Below are 17,025 nucleotides of genomic sequence, written 5' to 3' on the forward strand. Positions count from 1 at the left end.
CTGCATTAGCAATAGTCGTTACACCTGAGATGCACCATGGGCTTTGTGACCAGTGAATTGGGCATCGTTTGAATTCATAAATTAAAGCTGCTGCCCTAGAAGCTTTGCCATTACAGCCTCTGTGAGTGTGTGTCCTGGTTATAGAACAGGTGGGCTGCTTGCCCAGCCACAGCATCTCAGGCTGAGCTGAGCACCCTCACATCCCTGTTTGCTGTAGTGACCTGGGAAGGACAGCTTGCAACCCTGTGTATGCTGTTTACCCCCCAGCTGGAAAGCTTCCGTCAGAATCTCACATTGTTTTGAAAAATGCCTTTTTATTCATTTTAATAGCTTCTCTAGTTACTTTAAAGGTACAAAATTATTCCTCTGCACTGAGAGATGCAAATCAAAAAGCTTATTTATGTTGGTAACTGTCGTGGTGTTACCATGGAAGCTTTCTCTTTTCTTTGGTAAGTAACCTTGTTCTTCCCTGATAATAACTGGCAAGACACAGTGCCTTCCAGAGTAATTCCTGCGCCATTTTCTTAGCCCTGGATTTTTCAGATGAGAATCCCTAGCTCCAGGTAGCCGTTGGTGTCTTTACCATGTAGAACTGAGATTTTGTTCTTGGCTTTAAAGAGACTTATTTTGGTTTGTTTTGATGCAAAGGTGCCAGACCCAGTGATGCAGCCCACCTTGTTCTCCGCTTTAATATAGCGTTTGCACGCCTAATATTGCTACAATTACCATTCTCAAAGTTCCAGAGATTCCATACCTTTTCATAAAAGCATTACAACAGAGCTCAGCAGCTGACTGTGCTGGAACACTGTGCAACCATGTCAGATCACCACACAGTGTCTGACAGCAACACGACTGCAATACAAAGCCAACGTGGGTCAGAGGACAGCCTGGCTTCTGTCAATCACTAATTTCATGTGTCCCACCTTAAGCATGAGTCTCTAGAATTGAAGAAAGCCATACTGAAACGGTTGGTACAGTGGGAATTTCTCCTTCTGAAGGTTGGAGTCGGGGAGCTGATAAAGGGGGAGAACTCTACGATCCTGAAGAATAACATCCCTGTGCACAGCGGTGTCACCACCACTGAGCAGATTGTCTAGTTTTCCTGTCCTACAAGCAGTTGAAGAGAGCAGCAGCAGTGATGCGAGTTTGGGAAAGGTGTTTTGCACTAAGTGGTTCTGTTCACATGGTGAAAAAGACTGTATCCAATTTGGAGATCAGGTTAAAGTGATAGCCTGGTTATTCTCAGAGCATCTTTCTGACAGTTTTCTCTGCCGTAATTTGATGTAGAAAGCTGTCCAGGTTGGTGCTTCATATGGTTATACTGTTGTAAATCAGTGTGCTGAACATGTAGCACTCCTGATAACCAGTTTTTACACGACGCTGCAGTATTGCAGCAAGGGGAGTATTTTCCTCCATGTGAGTAGCCCCTCACAAGTCCTGCCCTTAGTACAGCACTTCCCCTCATGCTGTTGCCTGGTTTTGTTCCACTGCTCTTGCTGTCTTGTAGATCTCAGACAGCCAATTCTAACAAAAAACCCCCACAACCAAACCAAACAGAAAAACCTTATTCTTGATTGCAAAAGCATTCCCCTGCTGCTCCTCTGCAGCTTCTACTTCTCTAAGTCACCATGTGGGTATGACGATGCAGAAGTGAGTTAGTGATGAATTATTAGCTTGTTAACATATGGTTTTAAAGGCTTTGCTTCCACACTTTACTCACAGCAAAGCTTTACTTTTAGTTGGCTTATTAATTTAGAAATGAAAGTGGTTTTAATAGGGCGAATAGTGATGTAAATGAGTACAGTCCACTTGGGAGCTTGCTCACTTTACAGCCAAGCTTCTTTCTATTCTGGGTCTTGCATTAGCACATCATGTTTCATTTAATAGCTTAGTCTTAAGAGACTCACAAATGGCTGATAAACAACACTGGCAGACTTTCACTTCGGATTTCTTCACGCTGTTAACAGAGCACCTCACGTTTGAATAACACGGCGTAGAAATTGGAACGAAGGGAAGTCTCAAGAGCTTATTGTTAACTTAGGATGTTTAATTATCGCAGCACTTGCAGTTATGCTTATTGCTTTGTGGAGGTTCAGAACATTGTGTTCGAGGATGTAATTTATTATAATCTGCTGCGCTGGATTCAGATCGCTGGTAGGTGTTTGTACCCCAGAGACACACACATCCTATTTGCAGTTGTGTGTAACAGTATGTACTTAACAAAAGGTCTGGAGGCTGCTGTTGGCATTTCAACAGCTTCCTTTGGTTGTCATGTCTGTCAGCATCGGGAGGTCTGTGTCGGCCTGAAGTTACTGAAAGCAGAAGTGCATCTTGGAGGGACCCAGTTTCCCTACTCTGTGCCTCTGTGGACCAGGGAGGTGTGTGAAGGTCGATGGTAGAACTGCTGGGTGATACTCGCTGTTGAAAGCGAGCGATTGAGTTGTCTCTGCTCGTAGTCCACTAACAATGCATTGTGGCTGTTTTAAAAAGAGTAGAGGAGGATCTCTGTGTTTTGAATGGTTTGGCAATTAGATTAGGATTTAGGGTGGTTCTTCAGGCTTTCTGTGGTACCAAAGGGAAGAATATTTTTCCAGCCTTGGAAAAATGTTTTGTTCAAGTAGTGAAAAGAACTGGTCCTCGGTACAACAAAATAAATAATGCTGGAGCATTACAGACCTCAGTTGTTGATCATAAACCATTGTGTTTCATTATCACTGCTCATTTTCCGGCATACCTGGTATCTCTCCGAAGTCTCATGCTGCAGGTTGAACAGACTTGGCTTTGTCTCATGAGCACACCTTCCATCTTCTCTTGGAAAGGCTTTTCTGCCTTTGTCACTTCTGCTTTCTGCAGCTACATTTAAAGGGGAGAAGTAAATCCTTTTGAATAATGTATGTTCTTTGCTTGGTAAAACTCATGGCAGTGCAGGGACTTTGCAGATTCTGTAAAGCAGGCTGGTTGGTTGGGGCAGGGCTTCTTGTTTTCATTCAAAGCCTGGTTCTAAGCTTCCTAAAGCTAATCTCATCTAGGATACATGTGTCTTGCCAGTGGAGTATAATTACATTACTTGCTCTAGTGGTAGGTCACTTTGCAAGTCAATAAACACGGTTTGATTGTAATAGAGAACTACTGTCACGTAACTTCTTGTAAAGAGCCGTACAGCAAACCGGTGGCTTGTGATCTGTGAGACAACAGGGCAGTGTTCCAGAGGCTTTTCCTGGGCAGGGTTTGGTGACTTGGCCTAGGAGGATGTGCCTGAAAGGATAGTAACGGCACAGATAACTCTTTTGTGGCTGTGCAGAGTGCTTAGTAATCATGGTATGTGTTACTGTGCTCGTAGGTGCGAGAGATGGCCGCTACCACGCTGAGCGGGCTGCTGCAGTGCAACTTCCTCACCATGGACGCTCCCATGCAGACCCACTTTGAGCAGCTGTGCAAGATGCGGCTCCCGAAGAAACGGAAGCGAGACCTGGGATCGGTGGTGGATACCATTCCTTCTGGTGGTAAGAAGGTTGCTTCCAAGGCTAAAACCGTGTGTGTCCGTAGCAGGTCAGGAGCAAATAAGGATTTGGTGCTACACTTAAACGCTACTTCTGCAAGCATTCCAGATGGAATAGTGTCTGTCTTGTGGTTACACAGTAGTTATAAGATTAATGTACACACAGAGAAGTGTGAGGTCTATTGCCCATGCAGTTTTTTGCCCTTCCTAAGCATTCATAAATAACAGTAAATCACTTGTCCTTACTGACTGTGTATGTAGTGCAGATCCTCATCCTTCTAAGTGCTTCAAGAATTTGATTTCCAGCATAACTGATGAATGAGAACATACTGCTACCCAAAAAAAAAAAAACCCAAATAATGTATTTATGATGTATTCCTAGGTTAAACTAATTTATTACTCATCTGGAATTAATACTAAAGAAATTTCTCCATTTCCCATGTGCACGATTCAGACAGTTAAGAATGTAGATGATGAGGGATAGCTACTTCCTCAGTAAATAAACTTCTTTAATTGCCACAATATAATTCCACTCATTACCCTCTATTTATTAGTAGTGTGTGGGGTGGGTTTTAGTCTTAAAAAACCCCAACCCAGCACATAGACAAAAAAAATATCCTGAATCCACTTAGTTATCCTTGGTTAGGAGCTTTGGCTTCTGAGCAGATGCTGAGTGCACCTGAGCCACCTTCATTTGACCCAGAAGGTCTGGGTTTCCATGGTCCCAAATAGTTCGGTGTTAGAGAAAAGAATCTGAATGCAGAAATAGGGAACAGGGCAGATCTGTACCTCATGAGCCATTTACTGAGTAGAGAGAAAGATTCTTTGAGAAGAAAGTTCATGAAGTATACAGCACTTTCAGATTTATTCTTTTTAAATATTCTTCTATTAGAAGTGAAAGAATCAGAGAATGAGTCCATGATTCGATGTAGGAAAGCGGAAGCAACTGGGAGATCATCCCCTTGTGTGAATTTGAGTGTAGAACTATGTGGTTTTGTGTGGAAACTGAAAGTGTCTCTCCTGTGGCAGGGTGGTCTGATGTAATTCATGGTCAAAATACAGTATCAGCGTCACAGTCTTGTTCTGATTAGATCACAGACTCTCTTCAGACATTCTCATCAGTTACAAATAGCCTTATTTTCCCTAATAACCCGTTCCAAGTTTGCCTGTGTCACTGAGGAATGTGTTACACCTTGCCAAATCTAAAGGAGTAACTTTACTGCACTTGCAGACCTGGTTAAGCGCCATGCTGGCGTGCTGGGACTGAGCGCCTGCATCTTATCCAGTCCCTACGATGTGCCCACCTGGATGCCCCAGCTCCTGATGGATCTCAGCGCCCATCTTAATGATCCCCAGCCCATTGAGGTAAGGGGACTTGGGGCACTTTCCTATTTCATATAAAACATGCTTGACTTTGCTAGGAAAATAAAAGGGATGCTATTAAGAAACTTCATTTTCTGTTGCTTTTTATTAAATGGTATCAGATGTGGTTTAAGTAATGGAGTGCTGTTAAGTACATTTTGTGTAGTTCTTGCTTTCAGATTTAAAGCATAAACTGAAAGCTGCAGGAAGTGTATCTACAATGAGGGAAAAGTCTCTTTTTCATTAAAAATGTCACTTTTGCACATGTCTAAAAAGAATTGTCTGGAATTGGCATCGTGGAGAATACAAATCTGAACGAAAAGAAGTCCCTCTGAAACTTATTAAAGCAAATTTTTATAGGCAGGCCTAGAACCCAGTTTTAAGTGGAATAGTGACCCTTGAGTCTGGGGGTTCTTTTTTTGACCTTCGCTGTGTTAACCAGCACACAGTTGAAGAACACCTTCGATTCACATGGCTTTGCTGTGGTGTGCTTTACTGAATCGAGAACCTGAGCTCACTGGACTTTTCTTTTGTTAGTTTAATAATAATCTCAATTATTTTACTAACAGAAGATAGTTTTTCTCTGATTCGTTTCTTCCACGCACCGTGTGTGATTCATCCGCTCCTCCTCATGTTTTGAGACCCAACCTACTGGTTTGAAATACCCAAGGAAAAGAAAAGAGGGGAAAAGCATTTCACTTACACTCTGTGGGAATCTATTAAACTTTTCAAACTCAGAATTGTAGGTCAAAAAGACTCCTTTTTGTAAGAATGTTGGAGTCGTGACACTAGTCAAAAACACTTTCCGTCAGAACTGTAAAAATTAAAATACTGGGAATTGGGCTGAATTCCCTAGAGCCCTTCTAACCTTTAACTGCAGAAACACTCTGCTCTGCTTGGCAGTTCTGGTTTTGCTGTATTTACTGTTTATTTTGTCATGGAGCTTAAATCCATAACTGATATGGATCAATTCTGATTGTCCTGCTCTGCAGATGACTGTGAAGAAAACGCTGTCGAACTTCCGGAGGACCCATCATGACAACTGGCAGGAGCATAAACAGCAGTTCACTGATGACCAGCTACTAGTGCTTACCGACCTCTTGGTTTCACCCTGCTATTATGCATAGGTAGGTAGGGTACTTCTGACACCAGTGAGGACTTGAGCTTACCACCCAGTCCCCTGTGTCATCTACATCTCACGATGGGGAATGACTGCTACCAGACAGTCTCCTCTTCTACAGCCTTGCTACCAGGTCCCTTCACACAGGCATGTCCCCAGAGAGTAAATCCATTCCTGGAGCTTCCCTTTGTTATGCTCCAAGACTCTGATCTCTGTTGTATTGTGAAGGGACAGTGTTCCAAAAGAAGTTTTAACTTACGTTTTCATTCTGTTCTGTGGTGACAGCACGATGCCATAATCTTGAATTCTTTCTTCTTTCTTTTCAGGTTTCTCCTGGAAAAATGAGGGTGTAGAAACCTTTCTGCGAAATAAAGGAAACTCAAAGAGATTTATCATGTAGAGAAGTTTTTGTGTTGGAAATCCTGATGCCTAATCAAAACCACTTTTAAATACAAACACAAAGACCTGGTCCTCTTCAAAAACATTTCACCTCCCTGGGGAGCAGCTGTGGGAGCCCTGCAGGTTCCTCGTAACCGCACCGGCAGAGCCCGGCCATGAGTTTGTTGCAAGACCCCTGCATTACACATCAGTCTTGTTTCTGCTTCCTTGCACATGGTGACTTACGCTGCACATTTCTCACCCTCTTTTCCTGCCCCTCTTTCCCAGCTGTTTCTCCCATCAGAGTTCTGCAGAACCCAGAGTGTGCTGCAAACCAGAACGTACTCAGTGAAACTCTCTGATTCTGTTGATGCAACTCCTTACCTAGTCAGCACGCAATGCCAGGAGCCCGTCTTTCTCAGAGTTTATTTTTCACTCCTTGGATTTGAGTGCCCATCAGGTGACGGGCTCTGTATCATTCAGTCCACCTCAGGGCAGGTTTGCCTTTTTTTATTTGTATCTTCCTTGTGGAAATGTAAATAGCTGATCTTCTCTGTGCAGGACAGGTGGTGGCAGGACAGAAGGCGGGGAGGGGAAGCTCTTACTGCCTGGCCGGGTCTTCATAGATAGCTTGATCACGTGTGGAATTAAAAAATAATCTATGATTATCCTCATATTTCTAAGGGTGAAAGACTGTGGGTGTTCCCACATCATGACAGACATGAAATGATGGACTGCTGAGCGATGCTTGAATTCCCAGAGGGAACGTGTGCATGGTGTGACAAGGCACGGAATGGTGGGTTCTAATAAAGGTTGGCACTGTTTGGGTGAGCAGATCTTGCTCAAGGATTGTGGAAGCTCTGTGTTACTCTTTTTTTTTTTTTTTTTTTTTTTTGCCTGCAGCTTTGTTCAGAGACTGGTATCTATTGGCTATTTAACAACATGTTTAATATGTGTTACATAGTTGTAAAAGACTGTATAAATTGTAGAGGCATTGCATTGACAAAACATTGTACAGTTTGCAACCTTTTACATAACACCATTGTGAGATTAATTTGTAAAGATTCATACTTAGATGTTAATACTGTAGTAGCTCTGGCTTTTGTATCAAATCAAATGCCATTCTTAGTTTTTTAAATTATTTTCTTTAACAGAATCTCTCTGTGTGTCCCAGAGGCAAAGGGTTTGTTTTGGTTTTCTTGTATCTCCTCATTACTGTGTCTCACTCAGATTTTACGTGTGTGGCCATCTCTAAATACTCACAGAACACAAGGTGTGGTGAGGTAACTCACAGGCTGGTGTGTGTTTCGACTCTCCTGTGTCCCCTGGGGAGCACTGATAGGTTTTGGGTGATCGACCCACCGAGCGTGTGACCCGTTCTGAACTTCAGAGCACAGCGGTGTTCCCGGTGCAGTGTTTAACGAGTGTGGGCACACAGATGTAACCACTGTATAGTGTAGTGCCAAATCATTATTTCAATTGTGTACGTAGATTAAGACCCAATAAATGGATCATTTGTAACATCTGCTCTTTCATTTTGTATTTCTGAAGTGGAACTCTCTGATTTTGGGAACACAGCCTAAGGTGGTGTCTGTGCTTTTCAGCTTTTGGTATGAGGTGTGTTTATTGTGGCAGCAAGTTAAGGTGACATCGAGGACTGATTAAAGATCTAATGGTTGGGGAAGCAGCTTTTATATTTCCACAGCAATACCTTGTCCCTAGTGAGGCTTGCCAGAAAACTTCCTGCCTTCTGAGAAGTGCGCTTAAAATCAGAGAAACTAATTTGAAGTGGAGGGGGCTTTGCTGATGGACTTAAAACTTGGCAAGTGTTTGCTGCAGAGGATCTTCTTAGGGTTACATGTTGGCCGATTAACTGGTGGAGTAGATCCTATGTGTTGTTTTTCCTATGACAAGGATGGCTGCCTGTAGGATCCAGCTCTGCTGCTTTTTACTGTGGTTTTTTCCTTGTGTACCTATAGTAGAAGTGTAGCTGGAATTGGTTGTGATGTTGAGGATTTGGTGCCCTGCAGAGGTTTGTTCTGCAGTCAGAGCTATGACAGTGAGTAGGAGGTGGTAGTAAGTCACAATAGCTGTTGATAAACCAGCAATTAGTTACTTGATCCAAGCAGATCCCCCAGAAAAGAAGACTGTTCAAAGTGCAGCTCTGTTGGAGATACACCTACCTAGGCAGTGTGAAGGCACTTGTACTGATGGGTGTTTTGTGGGCGACAGGTTAAACATCAGCCTCCTACGCTGAGACCGTAGAACAGTTTAGAGTTCTTCATCAAACCCCACAACTCCGTTGCTGCTCTTACTCCCTCACTCTTCTTGAGTCACATACACGTGTGAAATGAGTTGTGACTTTCCATCATTTTGATATCTTATGCTGTCTCTTCCCTAAAGCCATTCAAGGGATAAAACAGCTGCAGTACCTCAGTCTGGAGAGGGAGGCATTTGTAGTGTGACAGAGAATTTTCCCCCTTAAAAAGGGGGATGGAAAAAGACCTTGGAGGTGGCCCAGTAGCCTTGATAGCCCTGGTGACGACGAGTCAGTCTGCACAGCTCATCTCAGTGACCAGCACTGTTGGAAGAACAAATGATGGCAATGATGGAAGGTAGAATCAATTTGTTGGGGCTGGTTTGGTTTGGGTTTTTTGCTTGGGTTGCAGTGACTTACTCCAGAAAGAGTTACTAAACAGTATCAGGAATGCAGTAATCTCCTTTATTTCCATGACTGAGTTGGGTGTCCTGCATGTGACCACCTGAAATCACAGCAGAGATGTAATGCTTATGTGGATAAAAATGTGTAAGAATATTCACTGGGTGAATGCGAGAGACTTGTGCTTTTGGGTGGCACCACAGACTATTTATTATTAAGGGGTAACCTAATCTATATGTGGCCTTAAGAAAAGAGGAAGAAGGTATGAAGGTCACTCTTTCTGATGTGGTATAATGCAACTGTATTCCTTTTGCATCCAGGTATCAGCCCTGTCATCCTTTGTACTACTTTACCAGGCTGCTGGGTGTCCTGTGCTTGGTAGACACGGGTAGTGTCTCCTGTCAGCTTGCCACATTAGGCATCCCACACTCCCTTCAGTCCCACGCTTTCTTCCACAGCTTCAGACTTCCTGGAACCCTGCAGCAGAGACTCCAGCTTCCATTGCTGGAGAAAACACAATAACCCGGTAAGATAAAGGAGGAAAAAACCCAAACCCAGCTTAGCACAGAAAGTGTTGCTGGTGGATGTCCTTGCAAGACTTTCACCTCAGTCCTGCTGTGAAATGCCAGCTAAGGTGTCTCACGGTCCCGCTGGCATCGTGTGATCACTGGAAGGCAACTTCCTGGATTTCTGCATTGCAGAACACTTGCTGTAAGTGGTTGTGTTGAGGGAATAGTGTCCCCACATCAGCAAGTACACTGATCCCCCAAAGCTGGGAGGAGTGGCTGACAGCACCACTGCGCTGCCATTCAGCGACCCCTGGACAGGCTGGAGAGCTGGGCAGGGAGAAACCAGATGGGGTTTAATAAAAGCAAATGTGAAGTCTGGGAAGGAATAACTGCTTGTATCAGTACAGGCTGGGGGTCAGCTGTTGGAGAGGAGCTCTGGGGAGAAGGACCTGGGGGTCCTGGTAGATGACAGGGTGCCCATGAGCCAGCAGTGTGCCCTGGGGGCTAAGAGAACCAATGGGATCCTGGGGTGTATCAAGAGAGTGTGGCCAGCAGGTTAAAGGAGGGAATACTCCCCCTCTGCTCTGCCCTGGTCAGGCCCCACCTGGAGTGTTGTGTCCAGTTTTGGGCTCCCTGGGATAAAAAAAGACAGGGATGTCCTGGAGAGAATCCAGAGGAGGCTGTGGAGATGATTAATAACAGATTGAGGTATCTCCCCTGATAGGAAAGGCTGAGTGACCTGGGGCTGTTCAGCCTGGAGAAGACTTAGAGGGAACCTGATCAATGTTTATCAATATCTGAAGGATGGGACATAGGGGAAATGGCCAGCCTCTTCAGTGGTCTGTGGGGACAGGACCAGGGGCAATGGCCTCAAGTTGGAGCACAGGGAATTCTGCACCAATATGGGGATGAACTTCCTGGTGAGGGAGCGCTGGGACAGGCTGCCCAGGGGGTGTGGAGTCTCCTTCTCTGGAGAGATTCAAGACCTGTCTGGACACCAGCCTGTGCCACCTGTCCTAGGGACCCTGCTTTGGCCCGAATGCGGGCTTGGGCATTAGATGCAGCGTGGGACTTCAGGTGGGTTTATGTGCTCTGAAGGGGGTGGATATGGTGTGCACACACACCAGCTTCACATGCAGAGACCCATCACTGTTGGTTCCTCAATACTAATCTGAAGTAATAGACTCTTGCATTGGGCTGCTGTGTTGTCAGGCTTGTTTAATGATGCAGTTGAGTGCGCCCTGATGCTTATAAATAAGGAAATCCAAGGAGGGTGATCCCAGTTTGTCAATGGAAAAGCAACTCACACTCAGTAGAGCCAGGATTCACCCCCAGAACTCAAATTAACTGTGACTTGGAAAACAAAAATACAACTAAGAGTGGGAATAAAAGTGACAGCCAAGCTGAGGGAGAAGAGAGCTTGATGTCCCAGGAAACCACCACAGGCACCGTGTTCCAGATTTTGGGCCTTCATTCTGTGAACAGCTGGTATAAGAACACAGCCAAGGCCAAGCGTACCTGCCACAGGTGCCCAGGGCTGTTGCAGCCTGCTCTGAGGGACAGCAGCATTTCCCTGCCATAGACCTCAACGGCAAATCCCAACCAACTTCCACCTGGAAGTGCATTTAGCTCACAGGCTGGGTGCTGCTGTGAGTCACAGGTTTGCTAGAAAATTGCTTTTAGGAAGAAATGTGTTGGAAAACAAACAAGCAAGTAGTGCTGATGGGCTTTCGGAGGTCAACCACAACGCTTTCATCACTGCCTCCATGCTTCTGCCAAGCACTGATGCACTTCCACCTGGTCATTGGGGGTGTTAAGATGCCATACAGATTAACCTGTGTCTGTATGTATAATGAGTGTATGTAGGAATGTACAGTATGGGACAAGGATCCACACGTGAGTCAGATGTATCGGGTCTGCTGTATCTCCCTAGCCCTTCTGTGCCCTGCCTGGCTGGATCTACATCTCTTCCAGCACTGTTTCTAGAGCCTGACATTGAGGTTGTGCCTGCCAGCTGCCCTGGAGAACAGGAAGCCCAACGCTTCCTCAGCATTGAGCCCAGGTAAGTGTTTCAAAGCAGGCCGTGCTCTCCACCACTTTGAAGGGCAAGTACCGTATCTGTGGTAGCAGTAGTTGGTAGGAACGGTTACCCTCTGCACCACTCCAGAAGCTCCTTTAGCTCTCTGCTCCAGGGTGCAGCCAGGCTCCAGCAGGGATCCCTCCTCCTCTGCCGTGCCTGCGTGGGAGAGCAATGCAAGAGTATGAGCCGGGGCAGGACGCGGTGGCCAGAATTTGATGGGCATCAGGTCTGGCTTTGGGGCAGGTGTGTCGCTGGTATTAAGTCAAACCGGCGGGCCCTGGGCCCCCCGAGAGCCGGCTCTGGCCTGCTTTTCCCGCAGGACCACGGCGGCAGCAACCCCCCGCCCGCGTTTATCCCCTGCGCCTCGCCGGGGGCTCCGGCCTGAGCCCGTGGCGCGGCCCTGTCCCTAGGGCGGGGGGGGGGGCTAACCCGGTGAGGGGAAGGGAAAGGGTCCTGCAGGAGTCGCGGCCTTGGGCGCCCGCCAGCGGCTGCTGGGGTGAGACATGGCAGAAACCGCTGCCCGGGGCGCACTGCAGCCCGGTCCGTGCCGCCGCATCCAGGCAGCGCCTGCGGCGAGCGCACCGGGAGCCGGGCTGCGGGCGGACGGCCCTGCTCTCCCAGCCCTCTTCCCCCGGCGCCTCCGGCCTGGAGCCCGCCCCGGCGCTTCCCCCAGGGCCGCCGGGCCGCGGCTGCGGCTGGGCACGGCGGGCGAGGGGGGGGGCGTGGGGCGGAGGGTGCCGGGCTGCGTGCGCGGCGGGCCCCGGCCCCGCAGCCGCGCGTCGGCTGCCGCTCCAGCCGCCGCGCAGCGCCGCGGCCGAAGGAGCGGGGCGGGAGGCCGCCCGCGGGGCTCCGGCGCCGGGGCCGGGCCCGAGCGGCGCGGCAGGGACAGCCCCGTGGCGGCGGCGGCGCGGGCCGGTGCGTGAGGGGGGGCGGGCCCGCCCGGGCCGCGGCGAGCGGAGATGAACGCGTCGGGGCGGCTGCCAGCGGGGGCCGAGGAGGAGCCCCCCGGGGCCGCGCTGCTGTCGCTGGGCGGGAACGGCAGCGTGGGTGGCGGGGAGCTGCGGGAGGGCACCCACGGCGCTACCGCGGCGGCCTGCGCCTCGCTGCTGGCCCTCGTCTTCTGCCTGGGCTCCTACGGCAACCTCATCGTTCTCCTGTCCTTCTTCGACCCGGCGCTCAGGAAATTCAGGACCAACTTCGACTTCATGATCCTCAACCTCTCCTTTTGCGACCTGTTCATCTGCGGCGTGGCCGCCCCCATGTTCGCCTTCATCCTCTTCTTTGACTCAGCGCAGGGCATCCCGGGCGCCTTCTGCTTCACCTTCCACCTCACCAGCTCCGGCTTCATCATCATGTCGCTCAAGACAGTGGCGGTCATCGCTCTGCACCGGCTGCGCATGGTGCTGGGGAAGCAGCCGCACCGCACCGCCTCCTTCCCCTGCACCCTCCTCCTCACCCTGCTCCTCTGGGCCACCAGCTTCACCCTGGCCACCTTGGCCACCCTGAAAACCCGCGGCTCCCGTCTCTGCCTGCCCATGTCCAGCTTTGCCAGCGGCGAGGGCAAGGTCATCCTCTATCTCTACGTGACTGACTTCATCTGCTGCGTGGCTGTGGTGTCTGTCTCCTACGTCATGATCGCCCAGGCGCTGCGGAGGAACGCCCGGGTGAGGAAGTGCCCGCCCGTGGTGGCCGTGGATGCCTCTAGGCTGCAGCCCTTCGCCGGGGCCGGGGAGGGCATACAGAGTGCCATGCCCGCCTTGTACAGGAACCAGAGCTGTGGCAAGCCGCAGCATGGCCAGACACAGAGCTACGCCAAGCACCTCGGCCAGCCACCTGCTGCTGCTGCCCGGTTCCAGCTCGTGTCGGCGGTCAACTTGTCCGCAGCCAAAGACTCCAAGGCAGTGGTGACGTGCGTCGTCATCGTGCTCTCTGTCCTGGTTTGCTGCCTGCCCCTGGGCATCTCGCTGGTGCAGGACACGCTGTCCCGCAGCGGTGGCTTTGTTCTCTACCAGTTCGAGCTGTGTGGATTTACCCTCGTGTTTTTCAAATCGGGATTAAATCCTTTTATATACTCCCGCAACAGCGCGGGGCTGCGCAGGAGAGTCCTCTGGTGCCTGCAGTACGCTGCCCTCATCTTCTTCTGCTGCAAGCAGAAGACGAGGCTTCGGGCTGTGGGTAAAGGCAGCCTGGAAGTCAACAGGAACAAATCATCCCACCACGAGACCAATTCCGCGTATGTGCTGTCTCCAAAACCTCAGAAGAAGTTCGTGGACCAAGCCTGCGGTCCTAGTCACTCCAAGGAGAGTGTGCTGAGTCCCAAGGCTTCCGCTGGCCACCAGCACTACGCGCAGAGCAGCTCGACCCCCATGAACACCCGCATCGAGCCCTATTACAGCATCTACAACAGCAGCCCGTCGCAGGAAGTGAGCACCCCAAACAGCTTGCAGCCAGTGAACTCCACGTTTGGGTTCACCAAATCCTACATTGCCATGCACTATCACACCACCAACGACTTGGTGCGCGACTACGACAGCGCTTCAACTAAGCAGATACCGGTTCCCTCGGTATAACGTCAGAGCAACGGCTCTGACCTGGCTGGGTCCTTTTCTTAACGAGTGTTCTGAACTCAGCAGTGCGGCGCTGCTGATTAACACCACTACTGTTAAAATGAGGATGCTTGGGATGCTTGGGGTTACCATCCTCGGGGTGAAGCGCTTTCCCTTGCAGAAGGCTGAAAGAATCAGTGGTGGTTTTGTTGTAGGAAGTGTCGTTTTTAATGAAAGCCCTTTCCATTGCCAGGGTGGAATCCTGGCTCCATTGGGGTAAATGGCAAAGTATCCATGGGCTTCAGCTGAAGGTTAGGGTTTTAGTCTCCTAAAGGCTTCCTTCAGCAGGACAAGGCACTTCCCAAAGTACTGTGTTGCTACTAGGGAAGGGCTTTGGAGAAGCATTGTGGCACTGTAATAAGCCTCTGGGGGAGACATATATATATACACATCTGTATGTGTGTGTATATATATGCACACATATATAATATATATACATATTTATATATAAATACAAATGTACAGCAGAAATTAAAATATTTAATAATATCCAATTAATAGATAGATATTTTAACTTCTGCTGTACATTTATTTTAAGGATCAGTGGCATTCTGTATCCCAGAATAACATACCTGGAGAAGCAGTTGATGTCTGATAGGAGTAGCTGTGTGGTAGCTAATGACAGGCTTTACTCAAGAATGAGGACAAACGCTGCAGTGTTATGGTATCAATGCACTGATAGTAACTCAGCCATCTCTGGAAGTTTCAAACCCTTAAGGCGTGTAAGAGTGGTGCTGCCAGGTGGGTTCTTTGCCTATGACTCTGTATGAAAGTGGGAGCTGGTCGGGGGGATTCAGCCATGCTCTTCCCAAGAGATAGGGCTGATGGCTGTTAATGGTTTTAAAAGCAGAGTGGCTGCATAACAAGACAACTACGAGGGGTTTTTTGAGGCTTTCTTGGGAAGTCTCAACATTGGTTTCATTTAGGGATGATTACTCTGCTCCTTACAGACTTTATGGGCCTACACAGTGAGCAGGTAACAGCAGCTAGATTCTTTTTTGTCATAAACCCAGCCCTTTGCGTTGCGTCACATGCCTGGGAATGAGGTGGAAGCCTTTCAGCTCCTGACAGCCACCGCTTTACGTGGCCAGACCTTCTGGAAACAACTCATCGCCCTTCAGCTTTGGCAGAGCCGGAGCATCGCCAGAGCACTCCTGCCGCAGGCTCCCAGTGCTGCGTTACAGGACAGGGCTGCACCTTCAGCAACACCATGGTGAGGGAAAGGTGATTTGCTCTTCTAGAGACAAACCCACGTTCACGTCGGTGCCGTGTGTGAGGTGGTGGTTTAGGCTCTTTACTGTTTCCAAGACTTCCCTGGAAACCCGAGATGTGAGGAGCACTGCTCTTTGTTTAACACCCTGAGTTTTAACTAGTTTTGAATAAATCCAGACTGCTTTCTTGCAATAAATGGATGTGAACAACTTTCTAATATGGTTGTAAAGCTGAAGTTATTCCTGTCAGTCTTCTCTCTGCCCAGCTGTTTCTCTCCATAAACAAAGTGACGCGGTTCCCCCTGAGGTCATTATAACAGGTAACTAGAAGATCCGGCCTGTTCGGGTTTCTCCGTCTCTGTGTTTCTCTGTAGCACAGAGCATAAAAGTCGGAAGGGAAGAAACCACATGGGCTCATTTTTGTCTCAAACCATCTACCCTTAGCAGCAATTACAGGAGGGGAGGGTACAGGGCAGGACCCCTGCTGTGGTTTGAGGAGGTCTGTGCTTTGAGGGAGCTGAAGGCGGGCACCGAGATGGGCTGTAACGAGGGGGAGGCCTCAGGCTTGCTGTGCGTATGTGTGACTTTGGTGGGGTTTGTGGCTTGGATGGAGCAAACTTCCATGGCACACTAGATGTTTAAATCCCCAGTGCTTTACCCAGGAAAGTAATTTGTGTCAAGGATTCGTGTGGGACCAAGGCAGGGAGGGTGCAGCTTTGGGTAGAAGGGGGGTTTGTCACCTTTATAGGGTGTGTTACTAAGGTGAAAGAATGGATGTGCCTTCCAAGCACTAATTAATACCTCTGCTCCTTGGCTACCTCCTGGTGCTGGAGTTAATACACCCAGCGTACGTGCAGGGGCAGCATTGGAGAGGGGAGTGCCATGCCAAGCTGCCCAACCTGCAGGAACAACACATCTGATCCAAGTTGTATCCAATGGCTGCATCTGGGGGAGATTTATGGGCCTACGTCTAAATAACATGACACAGAACTTCCCTGCCTTTTCTCCAGGGGTCTGTGATGACAGCGAAGCTCGCGCCACCGATCCGACAGGAGAGGCTGACACGCTCAGCCAGGCTCTTTTATTTCCTGCTTGCACATGTTAATCTGTAATGATGAAAGATTCTAAAGTCTGGTGTCTTCCAGCAGTTACTTAACCCAAATGATGGAGCAGCATGGATTTGCAATTGCATCTCTCTTCGTTAAGGCAGCCTTTGATCTCTTCCCATTGAGCTGCAGAAGGAAAGCGTTAGCCTACGTGTTGCAGTAGCCTGTGGCTTTCCTACGAGTCTTAAGCTGTTCTAGGATCCGACCTGCAGCCTCACCTTTGAACGGCATCGCTTTTCACTGCAGTGGTGGCAAGAAGACGGTGAGGACACGCCGTGAGGACACGCGGTGAGGACACACAGTGGGACTTGAGCTGTTCTTCCTTGCAGGTGACACCCGCAGCATCCTAAGAAACGCTGGAAGCAGCCGAAGGAAATCCAGCACCCAGGCAGAACGGGCTGTTTGCCAGGGCTGGGCTCTCAGCCCTTTCGGGTAACAGATTGCTGGATCGGCCGGAACAAGGCGCACGCCGCGAACCCATCAGTACCCTGGCCC

At 48.8% G+C, this 17,025-nt stretch overlaps 2 protein-coding genes across 2 annotated transcripts in view; both read left to right on the forward strand.

Moving 5' to 3' along the window:
* The window catches only part of PSME4 (proteasome activator subunit 4), a gene marked incomplete at its 5' end in the record, with an annotated part of 63,387 nt that extends 55,505 nt beyond the window's left edge, over positions 1 to 7,882 (forward strand). Inside the window, 4 exons of the mRNA XM_084261318.1 lie at positions 3,341 to 3,503; positions 4,731 to 4,864; positions 5,854 to 5,988; positions 6,308 to 7,882. Coding sequence (XP_084117444.1) covers positions 3,341 to 3,503; positions 4,731 to 4,864; positions 5,854 to 5,988 — 432 coding nt within the window. The 3' untranslated portion in view covers positions 6,308 to 7,882. The remainder of the gene's footprint in view (positions 1 to 3,340; positions 3,504 to 4,730; positions 4,865 to 5,853; positions 5,989 to 6,307) is intronic.
* Positions 7,883 to 12,560: 4,678 nt separating this feature from the next.
* On the forward strand, positions 12,561 to 14,177 carry GPR75 (G protein-coupled receptor 75; the record flags this gene model as incomplete). Its single annotated transcript, XM_084261387.1, has 1 exon — positions 12,561 to 14,177. The coding sequence occupies exon 1, from the start codon at positions 12,567 to 12,569 to the stop codon at positions 14,175 to 14,177; it is 1,611 nt and encodes a 536-aa protein (XP_084117513.1). The 5' UTR covers positions 12,561 to 12,566.
* Between the last annotated feature and the right edge of the window lie 2,848 nt (positions 14,178 to 17,025).

This window comes from Gallinula chloropus (assembly GCF_964237585.1).
Source record: "Gallinula chloropus genome assembly, chromosome: 3".
NCBI lineage: Eukaryota > Metazoa > Chordata > Aves > Gruiformes > Rallidae > Gallinula > Gallinula chloropus.